The 17,133-nt window shown below is 43.1% G+C and overlaps 1 protein-coding gene across 6 annotated transcripts in view; it reads right to left on the bottom strand.

The window, feature by feature from the left end:
• Positions 1–7,348: 7,348 nt before the first annotated feature.
• Positions 7,349–17,133, bottom strand: part of LOC119134463 (signal-induced proliferation-associated 1-like protein 2) — a 62,034-nt gene continuing 52,249 nt past the window's right edge. For 5 of the 6 annotated variants that reach the window (XM_037271145.1, XM_037271143.1, XM_037271149.1 and 2 more), the window contains 6 exons: positions 16,648–16,786; positions 13,243–13,462; positions 11,924–12,055; positions 9,778–9,895; positions 9,571–9,646; positions 7,349–8,855 (listed from right to left, as the gene is read on the bottom strand). In XM_037271145.1, the coding sequence (XP_037127040.1) occupies positions 8,709–8,855; positions 9,571–9,646; positions 9,778–9,895; positions 11,924–12,055; positions 13,243–13,462; positions 16,648–16,786 (832 nt within the window). In that variant the 3' untranslated portion in view covers positions 7,349–8,708. The remainder of the gene's footprint in view (positions 8,856–9,570; positions 9,647–9,777; positions 9,896–11,923; positions 12,056–13,242; positions 13,463–16,647; positions 16,787–17,133) is intronic. The other variant, XM_037271148.1, reaches the window with a different exon arrangement.

Genomic DNA, 17,133 nt, shown 5'->3' on the forward strand with positions numbered 1-17,133 from the left:
CATTCAAGATACACTTGAATAAATTATAAATTAATGCCAGAGCCTACAATATTTGAGTTCTACACTTTGGGTGTGGTGTAAATTTAGTTCGCGATGTCGAGCTGATCTGAGGCCAGTTTTGCCATGTTGTATCCTCCTCCGTTGATGGAGGCGTTTTATAATGCAGCAATGCATTGTGGGTGGTGTGATAGAAATATGACCTCGCTCCTCGCAGATGCTTTTGTGGTTTGAGCCGCTCCAGCTGCACGAGCCGCCACTGCCCTGAAGCTCCCCAGGGGTGCTCGGTATTGTCGCATGGTATGGAGACGGAGGATGTTGATTAGACACTGGCAGAGGAAGGAAGGTCACAATTACACTCGCCTCAAGGCGGAGAAGAGGAAAGGGGAAGAACCATTTTTTTTCTTGCCTTCAACAAAAGTCAACTATGACGAGAAAGATGTACAACCTCAGTTGTGAAAGCGCTGACTTGCTTGATTGCAAGTCTTTATAATTACACGCATCATTTAGACATAAGAATGTGATGTCACTTGGTAGAATGACAGGAAGGTGTCATGTGGTGAGAGCAGCATTGTTTTGCTGAGAATGAATGTATTCATCATGTGAAAATGGCTGTTTAAATTCCTTTCTTCTGTTCTACAATATTGATTGCATTGGAAATTGATTCAAGATAATGCCTCAGGTCAAAGGTCAGCTTGAAGACATTGTACATGGATTTAATTACTATGTGCATGCGTAACATGAGCTAAAAAAAAAATCCAGCTCAGTGTCTGGTTGCTGCATACGCACGGACAATCAATTTGTATGATTTAATAACCCACTGCTTTGTGTGAAAAAAAGCCTTTTAGTTATTATTTCAAGGGCAAAATCAGGTGAGTATTTAGTATAAGTGTTCCTTCATTCCACTTGAGTGTAATTTTCTTTTTTTTTTTCAAAATTGTGAAGTGACCTGTCACTCACTCAACTGAAAAAAGCTGAACTTTAATTTGTACCCATCGAAGCGGTTAATGAACTATTCAGGGGAATCATTTTATAGCCGAACATTTAAAGTTGAATGCTCATGAAGGAGAACATTTGACTGTTTAACTGCAAGTTACATTTAGTCAACATGTTCAAAAATGATAGCTATTTTGTTTTTATACCTAATAAAAAATTCCCACTTCTCACTACTACATATTTCCAAGAGGGCCCTTTCATTCTACTCATTATTTTGATGTTTGGCGTGACAAATAAAACAATTAAAAAACAAACAAACAAAATAATTATCAAGATTATCATCTTCAAATGGATCATTTCACTGCAATTGTCTGGTAACCAGTCCTGGTTGTAAACCACCTTTTTCCCCAAAGTCAGCGAGGAAAACTTTCAGCTCACCCACAACACTCATGAACATAGTAGCTATGGAAAAATGGATGGATAGTTTGATGAGTTTTCTTGATGCAAAATTGATATTTATTTAATATGCTATGTTTTTTTTTTCATAGTCAATTAGCACTGTTTGTCCAATTAGTCAGTGCTGTAAATCTGCATAATCAGCGCAAGTTACCACATTGCTGATTGACATTGTAGGAGCAGTGTTGCATAACAAAAATACACTTTCTTTACAGATAATCCTTTTTTTCTAGTAAGACAATCTAATAAGATGTCTATTTCCATTCAATTCTATTTGGAAGCCTTGGTTTTACACAAAGTCCTCCAACCAAGACTCGAGAGAACTGATCAGAATTTAACTGTCAGAAGAGCCAGCAAGCCAGATGTTAAAATAGATGTTGGCCATTGCTGAGCCACAAGCTTGAGGTTATCAGTGCTGACACATGGCTGCTCCCATCTGCCAAGTCTGCTGCTCTTCTGGCCTGAACCACTGATATAGTTTTTCTTGCCCATCCACTTATTCCAGCTTACTAAATCCAAATCATATACTGTGCAAGTCATTGAAGAGACAAGTTCAGAACATTAACTACGTCATCGTATTCACCCTACTGTCACGTTAATGGACACTCCTTTCACATCTGGACCTCATTGGGTCTATGAAGCTATTGTATGTCGCAAATGCATTCACATACAGAATGGATCGAAATAGTAATGGCCCTGCAAAATGGTGGAGCTGATGGGTTTCTCCAGATATACCTTTTAAGTATAAATGTGTGTGTGTGGATGGCTGTCTGGATGGATACTTTTGAAATGTGGGGAAGAGAAGTGCTGGAAGAGAATCCGAAACTGTGTCGAGCACTTCCGGTCATGAGAATGGAGACTTATTACGCAACATTAATCGTCAAGATTCATTGTGTGGCATGAACTTAGAGTAAATTCAATTAAGTAGGGAAGGAAAAGACACAGGGGAGGCGTGAGAACTTACATCTTGGAATGAAAAGTGTTTAAAAATTTGAATTTATATTAAATCCATCCATCAATTTTATTCAGCAATTATCTTCATTAGGGTTGCGGGTGAGTTGGAGCCTCCTAAGACGCGCACTCCGAACTGGTTTCCAGCCAATCTGCAAGGCATATACAGTCAAACAACTCACTCACATTAGACAATTCAGCATTTTTAATGAACCTAATATGGAATTTTTTGGATTGTGGGAAAATGTAGTAAAGCTCCGGATGAAGCCCTCATAGGTTAGCCAGAGCTGAGATTCCAAACCCAAACCTCAGTCCTGTTAGGCAGATCTACAAAGCACTCCTGGGTGGTGATAAATCAACAGTCCGAATGGGACTATGACACTCCACTAATGGCATGCCGTGGTGGCTTTGACGGAGCTCCGTAGGATTTTGTGCAGAAGCCTGAAGGGTGAAAAATCAATGAGGTATTAACCAATCTGTTCGTGTGCACTTCCCACTATACATTTTGATGGGAAAGAACCCGTAAAAATGACATACCGTAATTTTCGGACTATAAGTCGCACCGGAGTATAAGTCGCACCAGCTATAAAATGCCCAAAAAAGTGAAAAAAACCCATATATATGTATATAAGTCGCTCCTGAGTATAAGTCGCCCCCCCACCCAAACTATGAAAAAAAACCGCGACTTATAGTCCGAAAATTACGGTAGTATTTTTCAGTATCACCTGATTTGCATCTGACCTTGGGTTCCTACGCGTTGGATCAATCGCAGCTCAGGTTTAAGCTTTTATAGCTGATGATGGGTAAGTGGGTCTTGTTTGTTATTCACTACGATACATCCCGACTCTCACACCTTGCATTCACCCCGTGGACATCGATATTCCCATGACCCAGCCAATCAGCGCGCAGGCTGGGGCCCAGACTACTGCATAATCAATATGTTGGGAAAAAAATGTGGAGAGTTTGAAGATCTCCTCAGCAGAGCCCAACCCTTTTCCTCAAGAGGATGAGGAGGCCAATTGAGAATCGATTTCATTGCCCGTCGCTTGAAGGCTGGAGAGGACAACAAACAAGGACATCCATGCGCACCAAGATAATTCCGCACCGTTGTATCTATTTGTTCCTGTCTCTCGAACTCATTTACACTTTCACCACAAGAGACAAGCGTGACCTTTGAAAATGTTTTTCCCCTCCCCTTTCATTCCTTCTGATGTGTTTGAGGGCAGGTGGGCCAGCAGGGTGGCTGTCACTTAGAAGGTGCTGCCCTTCTCCGGCCTCATAATTAAGGTGCTCACCTATGACTTGATTGACGTGTATAGGGACAACCTGCTGGGAACTGAGAAGCGGATGGAGTGATGGATGAGCTTCTTCCTCTTCCTTTCTGTTCTGTATGGTTATCTGTCTGGGAGGGGAGGGATGAGGCCTGGCTGGAGGGAATTTCAAAGTGGAGAGATGACAGATAAGCAGTCCTGCTGAGAGACTTAATCCTGCTGTTGAGCCTCCCAGGAACACAACACTTGAGAGTTCTGTCCCGGCCATAGACAAGAGGGTTATGATTCAGCCTGTGTTTGTATGTTTGTTGGCAGTAAGACCTAAAGACTACTCAGCAAATCCTTGCTAAAGCCATAGAAGTCCGGACCCTGGTGGTTTCGAGTTTTAGCACCACTCAGGGGCGGAGCTACACGGTGGCCATGGGCGTCTCTCTGCCCCCCCCCTCCCTCAACTGAAGGACAATTTTAAAACCTGTAACTTTCCAGTCAGTTTCACATCTGTGCAGTATTGAATAATATTTCAAGAGCAAATTTACAATGAACTTGAATACATACTCTTGGAGAATCTTTCATTAGGGATGAACATCTAATTCTTACAATTGATTAACATGGCTTGTTTATCATACCATCATCCGGAGTCATGGATTCATGAAATAAAATACACACATATTCTCAATGTTGCTCAACACATAATACAAGCAGCCCAGTTCCCGATATATAAGTAGAGTAGACTATGAGAAAGAAAGTAAATGAAAGCAAAGCAACGGATAATAAAATGGCATTATCTGGTAAATTAAGCCCAGCAAAATGTTGCTTTTTAATTGCTTGCTGCTGTGGGAGCTGGGACTCACATTCACATGCACACAGACAGAGTGAACAGCATTGAGCCAAAGATAAAGAAAGAATTAGCTAACTCAAAACTACATTTCCCAATGGTTGTACAATTGCATAAAGTGGCATGAATGAAATTTATTCCAAAAGAAATGTCACAATTGAGATTCAAGCCAGATGAACATAGCGAGCGGAGCCATAAATACCACTAAGTCAGTATTTTACCTTTATGTGCAGAAAGTCAAATCATTTAAGTCCATTTAAAACACAACCATTTCTTTAGATAGGGGGGAAAAAAAAGAGGGCCTGCTCGGTAAAGGTTATTTCTTGAGGATTCTTGAAACAACAACCCCATCCAGAAACCGGTTGGGTCCTCCTCTTACCGATGCTCCACTGAAAACATCCTAACGTGCTGCATCTGCGTGTGGTTATGCAGCTGCACAGCGGCAGACAAGAAAGTGCTCCTACGGGGCTTTACGGCCAAGAGGATTACCGGAGGCTCCTGCTTTCCTTGGTGGATACACTTCTCACTGCCTAAAGAAGGCCATGGAGACTGGCAGGATTTTGTCATTTGAAAATAGAGACCAAGATAAAGCACATTTTTTTTAACATTCATTTGAGCTAGTATAACCTACAGAACCATTTTTAAATCGACTCTTTTGGAAAGGCTGAAAAAAGATGTGAGGAAATGCACAAATGTACACACCCTCTTATAACTGGGGATGTTAATGAATCAAATACATAATATCAGGGGTGTCAAACTCATTTTTTTCGCAGGAGGCATCGTAGTCATAGCTTCTTTCGGAGGGCCATGATGACTGTCAACACAAATAAATGTATGAGCACCTCATATTATATACAGTAAAAGCTACAAAACAAACTGACAAATAACTCGTTTTCAAATCAGTCGAGTAAAAAACTGGTCAAATATTTAAAAAAAAAAAAAAGATATTATTAAAAGTGAAGACAATTTGCAATTCTAGTAATGACAATTTGTCTTCGCGGGCCACATAAAATGATGTGGCGGGCCGTATCTGGCTCCCGGGCCTTGAGTTTGACACCTGTGCATTATATGAATATAGACATAAAAAGACATTCTGGCTCCAAAATCCTGCAGATTGCATTTTTAAATTTAACATTGATACTGATATTTGACACAATGCCAACAATTAACATAGGCTGACCTTCACCCGGTCACCAAATACATGACCTCACCTCTTGCACGCCCTCGCTCCCCTTTTGCGCTGTGCCAGCTGTGCTTTGGGCACATTCTGGGTAACATGATCCGAATGATGGTGACACTCACAGCAGGCGAGCATCTGCTGAGGTACAACAGTGTCCCCCCTCAAAAGCTGTTTATTCTTTGTGTGTGTGTGTGCGTACTGAGAGCTGCTGAGGTTTGTCCTGAAAACTGCTGACACGACCAAATATTAAAATCGATATTTCCTTGACTGTAAGGTCTCGCTATCTTGTTAGATAAAGATTTTAGCCAATTGGATTGAACTTTTCTGCTTGTCAGCATTTGTCTCACTGTGTCATCCATCGCCTGTCTGAATTGGAGTCCAGCTTTCTCGCTCCATTTGGCACCTGGCTTTGGCTGCCGCTTGAACCCCCTGATCAGCGAGCCCGCCTGCAAATCTCCCTCATCTGAAACAACACTGGCAACACTTGCACCTTGGGCCAGCCCGGCCCCCCATCTGCTGTCCTGGCAGTGTGCTCACGCATGGAGATTATCTACTTAATCTCACCGTTCCAAACCAGATCGCCTCCACATGCACGCACACGCCCATGCTGCCATTTTGGCTGGACTGAGGTGATCGCGAGGTTCTCACGGGAGCGTCCGCAAGCGGCTCGGGAACCTGACCGCTGCAGGTTTGATCCCTGGGACTTCATATTTGAAGCTTCCCATTCATGTCATCAGCTCTTTCTCTTTGCGCTAAATGTCTTATGAGAGTGTGTCAACTCCATCACACACGAGCATAATGGAAGAGCGAACGGGACCCGTAAAAGACAAGGAGACCCACTCTTAATGCTCCAGCTGCCTGACGACGTGACACACTAGCACACTCCGGCTGGAAGCTCCTGGAAGGAAGTGGCTGGCAAATTGGGTTGTTTTTCTGTGAACACTCAGAAGGGCTTGTGATTAATTATTCAGCAGGTTCTTGGTGTCCCTGCAGCAAACCCAACATCTGCCAATTATTTAAAGCCACTCACATCTCATTAACACATTATAGCTTCATGTGCATCTATTTTGCACATCTTCAAATGAACACAGATGACTCATTTAAACTAGTTTCCCCGTGTAAATAAATGCAACTTGCATTTAAGACACTTTGAGTTCGACACATTTTGGCTGGATTGTCTTCCTTAATCAAAACTTTAACATCAGGTATCATCAACAATGGTTGGCAGATGGATTGGCTGCAATACAACAGTACAATTGTGCTGCAAATCCATTTTTACGAGCTTCTGAAAGCCATAAAAAAAAATCGTATCCCCTGAAGAGATTAGCGTGGATGTTTCCATAACAGCAGTTTTATCAGAATAGCACATTTTCTTTCTATGAAGAGCACTTGCGGCGTCTTCATTGTTTTTCGCATAAACATAAAAAGACAGCGGCTACTTGGAAAACGACTTTCTTTTTACTGACTGATCTAGTTGACCCAACAAAACAATTTCTCTGTCATTTTTGTGCCTGCTCTGTTTCCAAAGTCTCAGTGACAATGTGAGATTCACATTATTACCTGTAATTTACTATATTTTGGGAAATTCGGGTCCATTTAGTTAGCAGCCAGACTTGTTTGTAGTGCATGAAAGAACAGATGAATATTCTATTCAGACTCTCAGCACAGTAAATTAATCCTTTCTATTCATTTCATGAAATTAAATGAAACTGTAAACACAACTATTTCCATCTACATTTATTTAAAAAAAAAAAAATCAGAAGAAAACACAAAACAACATCCAGTGTCTCTCCCTGCCTGGGAATGAGACAGAGCAACATGTTTAAAAGCATACAAACCAGCAAACTGTAATCTAGCAGCATCCAAATGTTGGAATCTCCAAAGTCATCATTTATATATTTAAATATATAGAGTTGTTTTTTTTTTTTTCCTTCGCCCTGCCCAACTACACATTTTACAACATACACAGAGCTGTATCTCTCCTTAGTGCAGAAAAAGAAAATGAATTACCCTTAATAAAATAAACAGCTTTAGGTTAAATAAGCTTAAATAACAGTGTTAAATACAAGACACTTCTGTGGCCGATATGTACAGAAATAAACACATTTGGCATTGTAATTGTGGTTCACTGGCGCTTGCTCTAATGCTCTTGAAAACCACTGCATAAGAACACATTTTACTGCGATAAACGACACACAGTCACACACACAGGCACGCTCGCACACACGCACGCACACACACGTTTCTATCAGTGAGCCACAGACAAGGCATGTGTTTAGAAAAGCCAAGAGAAACAATCCGATTTAACACCCAAGAGTTTTAGGCACAATCCTCTGCTTTAGAATACAACTGCTGAATGTTTGTGCTAACCTCTTTCATAGTTTTATTCCTAACACAGTTTCATAACTACAACTTGTTATTGCTAGGACAGTGCGACAGTGACTGGAGACTACCGACAATCGTGTGTAGGGAAAAGCACCTTTGAACATCAAGACCGCTGCCAAAATGTGACACGTCATCACTACACTGAGGGAACAAAAAGGTGAAGTTGAAATAACAAGAAAGAAAAAGGCGCAAATGAAACCCCCTTTTTTCATCACTTATGGAACCCAAACGTCTCAAGTTGAGGTACATTCATTATTCCTCCAGCGCTCCTTTTTCACCCAGGAGTTGATTCCTCTTGAGCGTATAGCACTTCATGAAATCCTCTTCCCGAAGCGGCTGCGACAGCGTGCGGAGCTTAAGTACAGCTGCAGGTACAGTAGACTGACGTGACATAGGTAGGTTACAAGTTGACCACAGTAAATGAGCTTTACATTCCACTACTGTAAGAGGATCTCGTGGAAGAATTCCTCCCCGCAGCCGGGGATGAGAGGGAATTTCCCAGAAGGAGTCTCAGCTGGCGCGATGGACAAACTGTTAGCCAAGTCTGTACTGAATACGAGGAGGCCTGTTCACATAATGCGAGTCTCTCCACACTTGAGCTCTTTCTATAGTCTTCCCGAGACAATTCACAAGTGTTGTGGACTGGGAGCTTTCAGTACAAAAGTGTGCGCCGTCCACCTCATCCACCGTCTCTATCTCAGGGCTTCTTGTCGATGCTGTGAAAGAACCACTCGGTGAACTTCCTGAGCTGAGCCGACGCCGTCTGGCTCTCCTCTTGCAACCGCATGTTGTCCTGCCTCAGGTGCTGTACCTCCTCCTGTAGCATTGCCTTGTCCTCCTTCTCCTAAACATAGTTAACAAGAACAAGTTCTGGTTTGGAGAGGTGTGTAGCGATTCTGGAAAACAGCTGATTTGCGATTGGTCATGACCTCAGCCGAGAGTCTTCGATTAAACTAACATGCATGTTTTTCAGTGTAGCAGGAAGCTGGAGTAAACAAGTAACAACAGAACTATAAGGGTAGTTGTGCTAACCACGTGACCACTGAGCTGCTGAAAGAGCATAATGCATCCTTCCATCCATTTTCTATAGCGTTTGTCCACAGGTTCAAGGGTAAGCACAAATAGACAATAATACATCTATGGACAAATTTGAGTCTTCAGATAACCTAAGCCGAGCATATAGGTACATGTACCAACATGGAAAACCCACACAGGGAGGCTGGAGGCGAGATTTAAACCGAAAACCTCAGAACTGTGAGTCAGACGTCCTAACCACTCGAAGGGTATAATTAAAAATCCTTAAAAAGAGGTGGATGAAAGCGCCTCCGTTACAAACGGTTTTCATCATTAAAGGGAGATATTAACATAGCAAAGCAGCCTTTTTAGCTCGATAAAAGTACACTTGGGAAACATGAAGGCCCAACACAAAGAGGCAAGCAAAGCAAGCTATTGAATGAAGGAAGAACCACGAATATATTCTGAGCTGAGCTGGCGTGGAGATAGCAAGCAAATGCGATGATTGAAAGCTGAAGCAATACAACATTTGTGGGTGAAGTTACCTTTCGGAGGTCATGCTGGAGCTGCCTCAGGATCACCTCGAGCTGGTTCACTTTGCCAGTCAGTGTAGATGGGGAGCTGCAGAGCAAGAGATAGAATACAAGGTAGAAAATCTAATTAGTCTCACAGGGGGGAAATTTGGTATCACAGGAGACAAAACAAATACTATTACTATACGCTATACAATAAGTGCTCATGTCGGTACGTACTCCGTATCCAGTGCCGCTCCTTCCGCCTCGACAACCCTTCTGGTCAGTTCTCGAGATAGCTCCAGCGCTTCGGCCCTCTGCATGTCCGTCATGGTGCAGAAAGACGCCACACGCTGGTCTACAGACACAATGGGTCAAATATTAGGTCAGAATGTTACAAAAAAAAAACTAAAACACATGCCCCGCTTAGGATAGAGCAACTCATTCAAGCAAAGTATGAATATGAATTAATGTTTTGGGGGATATGGGGGGGGGGAACGCAGAGTCTCTCAGAGCGATCAGGATGCAGACAATATGGAACAAGGTGGTAAACAGAGTGTTGAGTCCAAGTTTTCCTCTGGCAGCTGTTTGCTTCTTAATGGGTTGAGAGGAATCAGGCATGCTTCTTTTCTTGTATCAGGCCCTTAAGCTTCCTAAAATCCCAGTGGAATAGCCAAATTTAGCATGTTATGCTCGGGACCGCTCCGTTTTAGAGGCATAATGCTCTTTTCTTAAGTAAGCAGCCTCTCTGTCTTGCGCCGATGGTGTGAGACACACGATAGGGGAATCTGCATAATTCACACGAGAGATTAAGAAAAATCCTTCCTTTAATGTAGCGCTAATCCACTCAAAGACAAAAAGCTAATTGAGTCTGGAGGTGGATACTCAGATGAGTCAGGAAAGGGACAGCGAGCTCTCATTTACATATGAATGAATATTTTCTTGATATTACGCATGTGTTTGAAAGATTAAAAACACAGAAAAGCAGTTTGTGTGTTTTGGACGATGCCGCGTCCAGCTTGAATAGACATTGAGACAAAAAAAAAAAAAAGCAGCCGCTATTAGATTTGACTGGAAAAGACATTTTACAGCCATCAACATTTGTGCAGTCTGATTGAAAAGAAGCCATTGAAATGTCATATTTTTGTTGCGAAAATGTAGTAGGCCCCCACTCTGGGGTATGTCTCGGGGTCCAAGTGAGCAGTGGTGGTAAATGCATTGCTCCAAGCTAGTTAAGTATACATGTACATGGCGCAACAAGAGCCCCGAGCCACGTTCCGTTCCAACGACAAGCCTCCATTCGTACACGCCGTCGCTCTGGTCCGGCCGGGCTGCCTGTCATTCTCACTGTTTCCATTCTACTTAAATGATTTGCTGCAGGGCAATGTGGCAGAAAATGCATCAGTGAAGAATCTGAATCAGGGGTTCTTATTAATTATGACAAATGAATGGTCACATGCTACATTGCCCGCTCAGTCGACTCGGGGTCAGGGAAAGTTCAGGCGTGCTGGCGTTTCTGTGAGTAATGGGGGATACTCTGCAAACAGGCTCGTAAAAAGGGGGAGGGGGGGGGGGAAACATGATGCTGACCATGACAAAATGATGACACATGTCATCACTTCTTGAATGCCATTAAAATACTCTGACTTGGCACGGACCGGTTGGTCATTTTGAGAAGACAACATCGCTTGTTGTAAACTTGTATGAGATGCTTTTTTTAGTATGTTAGCATTATAATGCAAAAAAAAATAAAAAATAAGAATTTCACATGAGGATTGGGCCAAGGTTAAATCTTATTGCATGATCTAGATCTAGATGAGCATCCAGGAATTTATTTACATAATTTTGAATATGGACACATTACAACCAGCTAGAGAAAATCGGACTGGAACAGTATCATATCCTTTGTGTTTGTCTTTTATTTTTTATGATTGCTTAATGTGTTATTTTGTCCATTAATATAGGAGACAGGAGTCTACCACAATATAGCACTATTTTTGGTCTTTTCGGAGAAAAAGCTACGCAAATAATTTCCAGAAAACGATCATGCTGTATAATAAAAAAAGGGCCAGAAGCCACCTGAAGGCTGATTACTTGCTGAGCAGTGAAACGTTGGGCTTACATTGTCAAAAACAGCCTCCAAGCAAAATTGCTTGACAGGAATCAGAATGAGGCTCAGAGCAGAGGGTAAAAAGCAACCATTCCCAAAGGTTGCCTCCATGAGCACTTTGGAGAGACGGGGAAAAAACAAGCACTATTCTAAGCCTACACATGCAAGAGAGAAAGTTCTTGCAGACTGCAGACAGACAAACAGATAAGCTAAGCAGCAAAGAGGAAAGGCAGCCGGTGTCTAGGGGGCGCTAGCAGCTTGAGGAAGGCAGGTTACCTTCAAAGGCTTTTGCTGCGTCAACCAGGTGAGACCAGTCCAGGCCTGTGGCAGTCTCTGGGAGGGGCATGAGGCCCGGGTCGCTGAACTTGGACCTGTCTGCCAAGAAGCCGTCAGAGAACCAAAACTCATCTGCAGAGACAGGCCCAGATCAGATCAGTGTCTGGTTCTGGTGCTGAGTTTAGGCCTTGATTTGGAGTCACCCATCAATTTGCAGAAGGGCATTACGTGAAGGGTTAAGGAGGGAGAGGACATCCAGGAAGGTGCGGGGTGAGGGGATCTCTCATTTCATTAGGATGTATATTATCAGCAGCTATCTTTAAAATATGCTTAGTTAAACAGCTCATTTAAAATCTGGCATTTAAGTCAATATTGACTCTGAATGCCTCAAACTGCAAACTAATTTTGTGTGCACAGTTGGGTGGAGTGACATAAACTCATTTCTCTGCATAACAATTGCAAAACACAGAGAGAGGCAATAAATAACCTGTCAAAATGAATGCCTCATGTTTCAATCAATATCGCTCTTCCCTGAAAATGTCTTCAGCCAAGTCTCGGCGCTAAATATATCCATTCAATCAACAGTCCGCCATTCCAAAGAGGCATTTTAAGCAGCATGAGATGGAGACCGAAAGATCTTGAGTGGATGCTTCCCTTCTATTTAGCCAGCAGTTTGAGGGATTCACTCTTTACTAAATTGGGCTGTTTCAAAATGGAAATAGCGAGAGCCGCTGTTCTCAACCACCCTTCAAAACAATCAGGAATCCATCAGGATGACAGCTAGACAAGGCTAAGAAGCCAAGCACACCCTTCCCCCCCAAAAAAGCTGGTTTCTGTCTAGCCGCGACAGCCAGAGACGACTGAGGAATAATGTGGAAATGAGACATGAGGGACAGAGACGGGAAGCAGACAGTGACTGATGAGTGAACGAAGCATCACGTCTGACACACACCAGCACGGAGACATGGACACGTTCTCGTCGGAGCTAAGCTCAAAGACCTGCAGTGGTGCGAGCAGGACACATCACAGCTTTTCCACTAATCCATATTGAGACGATGCTGCGGCAAGCACGGCGGGCCTCTCGTAGGCATCGCGCCGCCTAACACACACTTTCAATTAGGTGGCGATGCCAAGGAGTTTTGCTCAAGTGTTTTGCTGGTGGGGCCAGTGAAATTGTTTTGATAGAAGTAGCTCTTCAAACAAGTATCTATAAGATGACTCATCTGGAGCCAAGTGAGAAGAGACACTTGAATAAGATGTGTCGCTTGCATCAAAAAAAAAAATAATATTTGTGTCTTCTGTACTAAGCTTGTACTTACTCCTCAGGTTGGACTGGGGTTGGTTGTGGATCATGCGAGGGGGCAGCGTGCAGTGGTAAGGTGGCGTGGTGCTGAATAGAATGTCGTTAGGCATGGCTTGGTCCAGCATGGAGCTGTGGGAGCTGGCGTAGGAGGAGCCCTTGCGGTTGCTACATACGCTCTCGTCCGATAACGTCCGGTACAGAGAATGACGGGGTGATAGACTTCCCGTCACAGACAGCTGGGTGGAGCAAAGAAAAAGGACAGCTTATCAGGAGGGAGTCAATGACAATCTGAAACACTTTAATCAACAATGGGTGATTGAGGAAATCACAGAGGGAACAACATCAGGAATTAACGAGAAGTAGGAAGCAGTACGCATGCCTCAGCTGCTTGACAAACAATAACTAAAGTCAACATTCATTGTTAATGCAATATCACGTAAAGGGACATGTTTTGCCAGCATACGACCTTGTAATTTATTAGTCGTACTAAAACGTACTGAAACATTTTGGCAGAGCGCTGTGTACAACCAGTATGGATCAACAAATTCAGCAATTGAGCCATATATAAGGCGCTCTGCATTATAAGGCGCACTGTGTTTTTTTTTAGTAAATTTGAAGTTTTTAAGTGTGCGGAAAATACGGTACTTTGTTTAAAAGTAACATTTCATTGTTTCCACATTTTACAATTAACAGTGGTTAACTAGTTTTCACACTTGTATTGTAGCTGGAAGTCACAACATTCTACTGGTATTAAAGAGACAGTATTATTATTCCCTCAAGTGACAGAGTAATTTGTTACATGTGACGTAGTCATTAAACCAGGAAATTTGTGATCTGGTGATTTTCCCCCCGTAGCAGAAAGATGGCGGCGAGACATGTCAGTGTTCAGTACAGTGAGGCCTACCCGTATGAAACAATTAGCGAATATTACTAGACACAGGATTATATGAAAAAATATATCTTAATGTGGTAATACTTTTTTTTGCCTATTATGGAAATGAATGGTGTTTTTAAAATAAATGAACCCTAAAAAAATCAAAACATTCTACACTGTCCCTTTAAGTATTTAATATGTTTTGAATTCAGAGCCTGCCTAAATCTACAATATAGTACACGAAATAGTTTCATTCTTATTGATTATATGGTGCAACAAGTTTTACAGCACTGTGATATGCTTCTGGCTCAGGCTTTTTACCAAGGTACAGCCAATAGTGCAGTCGACTAAATCACTTTTTGCTGAGCCGAGTGCATACTTGCTCGAGAAGGCATATACTGTGCAAACATCTTTGTGTGTGTGCGCGCCACAATAGACTGAGAATGGACTCTTAGAGGCCAGTAACCACATACATAAGAGTAGGTAGGAGAGTTGGAAAAGCATTTTCCTCCTGAGGGCATGTATGTATGTTCGTGAGGCAGGATACATAGAGTTTCAAGGCCGTGTCCAGAATTTTGACAGGGATCTCCTCTCGAAACACGCAAAACCACACAGCGCAACCCAATCCGTCATTGCCCTGTTTAGCTTACATAAATATTGCTGGAGTGGCATCAGAAGTAGCCACAAATGATATGCAGGGCTGTCAGCCAGATGAGTAAATGTCAGCCTACAGTTTCCCGACTTTAAGCATCAATGACTGTCATCCGCGCGAGCCAACACCCAACCGTCTCTATTTCAAAGACGGCGTTGCCACGAATCCCGCAGTGCGAAGCTAACAGACAGCGAGTGCATCTTGAAAGTGAACATACATTGGAATTCAAAGGAGCGGACGGACGCACTCTGCTTCCTTAAAATCTCTCACGACATGTCAAATTCTCACTCATCAAAACATTAAGCAGGATTTAGAACTTCCCTTCATGTGAAGAGAAAATAGCCTCGATCACAAAGCACACACATGGACCAAAGGTCAGTGAAAACATTTGTGATCTAATGATTTGCAGAAGCCACATGTTATTGAAGCTTTAATCAGAAGAGGTGATTTGGGAACCTGCGGTGTACTTTAAATACCTTTAAAATAACATTTTAAAGTTGTTTCCAGGTGGCAAATGTTATCGTAACAGCCCAAAATTCCACGCCTGGTTTGGAGTATCGTGAATTCTTTACCTCATGCGCTTATCAGCCACACTAACACATCCACCTATATTTTCCCCTGAGTTATCGGAGTTTTTCCTCAATGGACAAAGCCAACGAGCGGCATATGGAACCCCTTGACGTGCCACTTGGGAGGATGTGTTGGACAACCAGTTTCTTTCCCACAAGAGGAGCCGTGCGCTAGACTAAGCTGCAAACGGCCTTTCCTTTACGTCAGCCGCACAATAGTCAGCCTGTCCGTGGAAGGGACGTCCCGGCGGACATGGTGGTTGCCAAAGAAAATCTCTCAGCACCTGCTCAACCACACAAAGAATGGCATCGGGCGGCTGCCGGAAGTGACACATGCGCTAACCTTTTCTGTAATACTCTCCTTGATTACATAGAGGCCCAACCACGTCACATTGTGTTCAATTAGAAACGACCCAATGTTTTTTTCCAACATTGTCACCAGTGCAATGTGCCAGCTGATGATTGAAAACATTCACCTCCAACAAAAGAGCCGTATGTATTCATTAGGATTACCCAGTTTGTATACAGTCGTTTGGGCATGCGTCTCCCTCCCAGATTGCTTTTCCACATGTTATCAGGCAGAGGATGTGTGCAAACAAAGGCTTACAATTTCAACTTGCACTCTGAGAGCACTTTTGGGGATTTCATGTCCAGCTTTACTACGACATGGAGGGGAAATGAAAGAAAATGACGCAGACACATCTGTGTTATGTTCATTTTTAGAACAGAAAAGAGCTGTTTTACGGTGTAAGGCTAGTGCGTGAAAATATGACAAACTAATCAGAGCCCCAAGATGCTTTGTGCGAGAACACGGCTGTGTGCCTTCCTCCTCTCACGAGAGGAAGTGGATTTTGCACAAGAATTGAGTGGCATCCAAAAATAACCCAATTGTGCATCTCTAGGGTCCCTTCCAGGAAGATAATAGATGGAGGACAGCAGGAAGGGGGTGGTGGGGCTGGGGGAGATGATGCAATTAATCGAGTCTGTAGGACCCAGCAACAGCAAACATCATTCCATTCTGCGCCTTTAATCCATAACATCCCAATAGAGCGGACTCAGGCTCTGTTATAAATTGAATTTACCTGTCAATAGCAAGCGAGATAAAGGCTCTGGTGTTGGGAGGGAGGAGTTGTAGCCGCAGATGTTTGCCCTGCTTTTTCTGTCTTTGCGGTTAGAGGTTATCTGCACGGGTTCACGCTTTGAATCCAGGAAAATGGCCTAAGGGGGGGTTGCTCATATCTGTGCTTGATACTGTGTTTTCTCATGTTAAAGTTTAACAGGTTCCATTTGCACGCACGCCATGAACGATATAGATGGTGGCCTCACCTTTTGACCCCTGCCTTCTCCTGGTGGACTGTCGGGCAGCATCATTTTCAGGTATTCTTTCTTTGAAAGTCTCTGCAATGATTTTCCATCTCGCTCGGTTGCCTGAAGGTGGCAGGCGGCCTCCTGTGCATACAGCTGCCTAAAGACAAACAACAGCAGAGCCCATCAGCAAGGTCATGCAAGCCAAGTCCTGCAGGGGAGGCTTGGAGCCAGCCGGCCTGAGTTCAGCTTTTGAAGAAAGTATGTCAGTAACACACAAGGCAACTCGGGTGAATCTGATTTAGCATGCCAACATCAGGCAACATCAGTGTTGTGAAGGAGCAGAGCTGGAAAGTGTGAAGAACACAGCCAAGCACCGTGAGACGGAGGGAGGGAGAGAGGGAGGGGAACAAGGAAGGATTTGTAGATGAATGACATCAAAAATATTGCACTCTGTGGGAGTGTACAGACACCACTGGAGGAGGACATAAGAGGTGCAGGACCCAG

This window comes from Syngnathus acus, chromosome 15 (assembly GCF_901709675.1).
Source record: "Syngnathus acus chromosome 15, fSynAcu1.2, whole genome shotgun sequence".
Taxonomy (NCBI): Eukaryota; Metazoa; Chordata; class Actinopteri; order Syngnathiformes; family Syngnathidae; genus Syngnathus; species Syngnathus acus.